Source organism: Oryza sativa, chromosome 4 (genome assembly GCF_034140825.1).
Source record: "Oryza sativa Japonica Group chromosome 4, ASM3414082v1".
NCBI classification, from domain to species: Eukaryota; Viridiplantae; Streptophyta; class Magnoliopsida; order Poales; family Poaceae; genus Oryza; species Oryza sativa.
The window spans coordinates 11,711,917-11,718,429 of NC_089038.1; the positions used below are offsets into that span (position 1 = coordinate 11,711,917).

Consider the following 6,513-nt stretch of genomic DNA (forward strand, 5'->3'; position numbering starts at 1 on the left):
CTATAATTTCAGCTAGGAACATGTCCACAGGCGGATACACATTCAGTTGTACTGTGTTGTGTGTGCTTTCGAGCACACATATTTTTTATTTTTTATGTTGTGTTGTGCTATAAAATGTCTCATCCATTCAAAATCTATTATATTTTGGGACTCTCATGCGTCTCAAATCCTTTATATTTTGACGGAGGGAGTTTGTCATTTTCCCTTAAAAAGCTTCGATCGTTTAACTTGCATCTATGTTTAAGTAGGCTCAAGGATAGAATCACTTACTTATTAGTAGTAACTAACAAACTAACCATGGTAATTTGCACAGTAAAACAACAACGGTCAAGACTAGGATCGCCGAGAAAGCTAACATGCAAGAGCGAGTAGTGCAGCCTTATATGAGTTCTGAAGATTAGGAAATTTGGACTCGACCAAGGGAATGAAATCCCCCCCCCCCCCCCCCCCCCCCCAACCACTTCCCCGGCCAAGCAAACGTCTCACTAAATGTTTTCGGAATTTTCCACCTTTGTATAATTTCAATCAAAATAAGTATGAAATTTCAAATAAAAAACTTTCAAAATTCACGAAATCTTGGTGGTTTCCAAAAGTGTGAACCCTGCTCATAACGTAAGGAAACGATTAAAGGAACTTTATATGGGGGAGCACTTCTTAATTTTGTCCGCACAAAAATGTTGCACGATTATTTAACTTCATCTTCTTACAGTGTCCTGTGGAGATGGAAATTGGAGAGGCAAAAGGAATACTAGAGTTAAAGTTTTGATATGCCTTCTTCTTATTGATCTAAAGGAAAAGAAATACGAGCATAATTTCTTCTTCAGCCCGATCGAGTCACAATTTTCAGCACCAATATTCTTCGCTACTTGCACTCTCTTGTTTGATTTCCACGTCACGAGGCATTTCCTCAGTGGATCTTTTTGAGGGTCTCCCAACAGGACGCTTGGCAGTGTTAAAGGATACCGATTTTTTGGTTTTGCATGTAGTCTTCTCAAGCTTGCCCTTGTTTTTTTTAACCTCGCTTGATGAATCTGATAAATCATCAGAGGAGTCACCATCTTCAGCTATGAAAAAGGAAAAAGATATATTGTCAGTCATCATCAAATTCAGGAGGAAAATGCAACATACCACAAATACATATGGATTATGGCAAACAATCCGTAGTACTCAGAATTTTTGTTTTTCTTAGGGAACCAGTCCTCACAAATATTTTAGGTCGATAACTGTTAGGCATGCATATTAAGGCTGAGGGGTTGTTTGGTTGCATGCCACAAGTTGCCACGTCTAAAGTTAGTCATGCCACAGTTTTTTAGCTATTGTTTGGTTCATGACACAACTGTGGCTAGCCACACATTTTCTCTATATGGCCCCACATGTCATACACTAGTATTTTTTTGCTAACTTTGGCTAAGTTGTGGCTAGCATTTTGCTAGCCACACATTTTGTGGCAGCCACACCTTGCCTAATATGGGGTTTGGCAAAGTTAGTAAGCGACCAAACATCCCCTGAGTTCGGATGGGGGAGATGGGAACCCAACTCCTGCGCACGGAAAACGGAGCAGTCCATTAACACGTGATTAATTAAGTATCAGCTAATTTTTTTTCAAAAATGGATTAATTTGATTTTTTTAAGCAACTTTCGCATAGAAACTTTTTGCAAAAAACACACCGTTTAGCAGTTTGAAAAGCGTGCGCGTGGAAAATGAGAGAGAGGGGATGGGAAAAGGTGCATGCTAACGCAGCCTAAGTAAAAAAGAAATCCATCTATTCATGTAGTTGCACTTAGTATATGCATGCTATCATCGACTAGGGCTTGTTTATCTTATTGTCAAAATTAACCTTATCTTTTTTTTTGGGGAAAATTAACCTTATCAAATTTTAACATTGCCAGATTTTTATAATGTTGGATGTATTTGGTTTGATGTCTTTTGGAATTCCGAATTATCCGGAACACTAAGTTTTTTTACCCTATCAAAATAAGTTAGTATTGTCAGCCAAGAACCCATGGCCTATTGGTTTTTTTGCCCTTGTCCTGTACAGCTTATTATATGGCCAATAGCATCAGAAGTATTTGAAAGTGCATAGCGACCAGATTTAGAAATAATATGACCTAAAATATATTTTTTTAGCAGCATTTGGCCACATGATAATTAATTTGATCTGCCCAACATGATCGTTCAATTGAAATTTGCAATGTAAAATCATTGTCTAGCACATACTGCCACCATGAGACATAACCTATTCAATTCTACTGTATAATTTACTCAAATTGACACCTTTCCTCTGTTAATTACCTACTTTGGATATTAATGCGTGCAGAATTCTCATATGTATCAGAGGATATAGATATGACAAATAAATAAAAAGCTGTATAAATTCAAAATACGTTGCACAGACGATTATTATTGATGTTACAAATATTAAATTTTAATGCTAAATATCTTTTCTATTTTCAGAATTGTAGCGGTTTAGATTACATCAGTTTCATCTTGCTAATTTTTTATTTAGAATTTTAGAATTATATTAATATAATACTAAATTAAAATTCCAAGGTGATTACATCGTTATGCTATTACAAAATTGTTTTATTTATTATGGACTATGAAATAAATATGGCAAGGTTATGATCCTCAAATTCAAAAGTTGCTTTATATAATTGATATCAGAATAAATGACTACATTTAAACATGAGCAACTCAGAAAGGATAAACTATTATTTACAAAACATAATATAAACAACAACAAATAGCTTATATGAACTTTCTCTGGGTTTATACATTGATGATTTAAGTCTGGATGATCCCATACGATGTCTTATATGAACTTTGATAGTAAAAACATGAAGCAATCAATGATAGAATCACCAGCGCATAGAAACCAATGAGCAGCATATAAGAAGAGTAACTTACACTTATATGAACTTTCCTCATCACTGAGTGACTTTTCTGTAAGCGATGAGTTTTTGGATTTCAATGATCTTCTGGATTTCCGGTTAGTCCTAGCTGCAAAGTCTAGTCTTTTCTTCAGACTTTCATGCTGTCATGGATAAAATCAACAAATTAGGGTATGAACCCTCTACATTAAACTTAGCTTTCTCACCAAATGTTGCATGTAATAAGTGCTATAGAGCAATTTATCCATGGAACATCCAATCAGATTAGATTAGTATTATTTTTCATTCATTTTTTTTAGACACAAAATTAATTGGAACTAGACCTTAGGTCCGTAATTCATGCGTTACCATAACAGAGGATGTTGAATTACAAAATCAGTACATGCCATTAGATTTTTAAATAAGTAAATTATAATATAGCATATATGTTTGAGCTTCAACAAATAAAGGCATATATATAAGCTATCACTAGTGCAAAATAACCGTGGAGTTACATATATAGCTTATTCATGGAGTGGCATTTTTACAGCTATAGGATGAAACCAGTATCATTTGAGCAATTAGAGAAAAAAAATGTGGTATATTGACAATTGGCCAAGACTGTAGTAGCATATACGAGCAATTAGCCTATTCACGCATTGAAGGGCCAAAGCCCAAGTTGAAGGTATAACATGCCCTTTCGTTGTGTTCATGCCCAGCGAATCAACAAAGGATTTAGTCTATTCAGTAATCCTCAATCTAGTTTACTTATGCACAAAATTTCCTAGTCGACTAATTTTTCTGAAGAAAGTAATAACACCGAAATAGATATTGCTGTTCACATACATCTATTTTTTTTTAAAAAAATGCAACTATAATTTTAGTTGTCTTTCTTAATGTCCTAAGTTAACTTCGTAAATGCTCAACTAAGCCCAATTTTATTATAATAGTAGATGTACCTCATATGCTACCATACAAAGCCCGTAAACTATGCATACTCCATTTTCTTTATATATCTTATAGAACATACATTAAAATTGTTGTTTCGTTTTGAAAAGGAACCTAAACTTGACGGATGAAAGATTTTGAGGAAGAGTTACCAGATCTGCGGACTTCTCAAAAGAGTAGAGGTCATGAACACTTGTCCTCTGAATAAATGCGCGTTTAGGTACTTTTCCAGTTTGAACATAGAGCATTGCAGATTTCCTTGTGCGGAATGAATAATTATTAACAGGATCCGTGAAATACTGCACATTCAGCAAGATAATTAAAAAACTGAAGTCCATTTGTAAGTGAAGAAAAATGATTAAGTTATACTCCACTACATATATATACCGGGTCTTTTCTAATTACTCCAGTCTTTGTCTTTCTAAATACTACTTCCTTCACCCATCCTTCTGGCAGTGAATGTGGATTAAATTCCACATTTGCAAGAATCTAAAAACAAGTTCAATCATTAGTTTCATTCAGAAAAATCTATATATTAATCATTAAATTCTACAAATTGGTAAAATAATTAATAGATAAGTGATTAGGGCAGATGTTGCAGCAAGAAGCACACGTTGTCTTTGGTTCTTGTGTCACATTCTCCATTTGTATCAAATCCAGTAATCTCGGACTTATTAATATATAGCAGTACATCCTCTTTAGAAAACAGTCGAACTCCAGCTGGTGGATAAACATAAAACTGCAAATTGGGCATAATTAAAGGTGATCAGAAAATTTTCACTAACACGAGAAAACTATTATATTGTAGAGGACCTTATATTGTACTCAAATGTAAGATGATGTGTTTATGATGGAAAATATATTTAAACCCTTGAAGATATACAACTAATTATTTCAACAATAGTTTTCTAAAAGCGTCATCATAGTTTCCAGTCAATAGAAGCATCAGCAATTATGTGTACAGGCCAATAATGCAAATGGACTGTTACATTTTGGCAATGGCTTTTCAGATTTGCCGTTATATTTTCTATACTAGTGAAACACCCATGTGTTGCAAGGGAATTAAAATTAATCACTTTGTTACTTTATAAAAAGTTAATTGAGAAAAATCATATTTTTATCAAAATTCAATGTAATGGATGTTGCTCCATATGCCTCATCGTTTGATGTAGAGTGGTAGATGATGGATTCACTAATTTGAATTTCAAGTATAAGTGGGTAGGTGATGGTGGCGAATTTACCACCACTACAGTTGAGGTCTTCTAGTATAGACATAATTTGTATTAACGAGGGTACATGTCCCCCTATTTTATAGTACATTCAAATGATCCACCATGTCAAGATTTTTTACTGTCACACCAAAGACAAGAATAATACACAGTTGGAGAGCTCATTTCTGACCTAATTAATACTACCTACTCCCTTTCTATCCCAAAAAAAAAATCTAATTCTAAGGAAGTATCTGAAAATATATACCTTATCCAAATACATCCTTAGGATTTGATTTTGTTTTTTCGATGGAGGAAGTGAAGATGGAAAATGATAGGTGGGCCTCTATGGGATTTTTTTTCCCAGCCCTGGCCAGATATAAAAAAGTAAGCGCTATGTAGTTCAAAACCAGTTGAGTTTATATCAAGGAATAAAAAACCGGTTTACAAAGAGCTGAGGCATGGTTTTGAAGTTATGGAGTGCTTTTAAAAGTTTACAGGCGTAAAATGATGTTTTTCCTTTATAATATGTCAAGCTTAGATCCTTGTTGAATTCCCTATCTCGCTTCTAGCTTATTGGATTGGCATCCTAGCACTGTCATGAAGAATAATCTAAGATCTGATGATGAATCACTGCATTTCAAACTACTAATGGGCATAGAACAATTAGAATACAACTATATTACAGGACAAAATAAAAGGTACCTTATACATCTTGTTCATGTTCTTTCCACCAGCTCTAACCTCGATTATCCAGCCTTTTGGAAGCCATTCATGTGTCATCTGCATATATGTCATGGTGGGACTCACATATACCGAATTATTCTATAGACAACCAAAATCATGAATAGCATATTCATATATATATATATATATATATATATATATAGAATCACTCACAATAAGCTGGTTATCTGCAGCACAGTTCTTTGATTCCAGGAATCGCTCATCCATCCCAGAGAAAAGGTACTGAAGCACCTCTGACTTCATGGTGAAAGTGAGTCCTGATATAGGAGATGTGTAGTACTGCACACAAAGATATTTTTGACTAAATATCACAAATCTCAGGGACGAAAATAAAGAATTTATATTTACAGACAAAACTTCCACACACACATATATATCATCCGTAAATCTCTTATGCATAGTTATATACTATGAACTTTCTAGTAACAAGATGCAGTAAACTCGCTTTTATCATACCCGGTAGATTGTGCCATCGTCACCTTGGTAGACCTCCATTATCCAACCATCTGGAAGCCATCCTGGGCGTTCCTCCTCCTCCTCCAAATCCTCTACATCTTGCTGAATCTCTTTCTTCTCGTCATCTGATATCACTATCGATGTTGATCCGGCCACGCCTAAACCCTTCCAAACGCTTGGACCGGCCATGCCTAATCCTCTCCAAACTCTTTCTCCTCCCTTCACCCCCTCTCTCCCTTTCTCTCCAACCCACAGAGTTGCTTGTATATAAGAACGGCAGGAT

General features: G+C 35.0%; 1 protein-coding gene across 1 annotated transcript; it reads right to left on the minus strand.

The window, feature by feature from the left end:
- Positions 1-651: 651 nt before the first annotated feature.
- LOC107275718 (uncharacterized) lies at positions 652-6,513 on the minus strand. Its single transcript, XM_015779792.3, has 8 exons — positions 6,231-6,513; positions 5,928-6,053; positions 5,733-5,810; positions 4,433-4,558; positions 4,207-4,308; positions 3,972-4,118; positions 2,909-3,035; positions 652-1,064 (listed from the first exon to the last, which is right to left on the minus strand). The coding sequence occupies exons 1-8, from the start codon at positions 6,417-6,419 to the stop codon at positions 844-846; spliced, it is 1,116 nt and encodes a 371-aa protein (XP_015635278.1). The 5' UTR covers positions 6,420-6,513; the 3' UTR covers positions 652-843.

Excerpts from the sequence above, each read along its gene's own strand:
- LOC107275718 (XM_015779792.3), bottom strand. The coding sequence starts at position 6,419 with ATGGCCGGTCCAAGCGTTTGGAAGGGTTTAGGCGTGGCCGGATCAACA. Across the intron at positions 4,559-5,732 it reads ACATGAACAAGATGTATAAG|TTTTATGTTTATCCACCAGC; the intron begins GTACCTTTTATT and ends CCCAATTTGCAG. Across the intron at positions 1,065-2,908 it reads TGAGGAAAGTTCATATAAGT|CTGAAGATGGTGACTCCTCT; the intron begins GTAAGTTACTCT and ends CCTTTTTCATAG.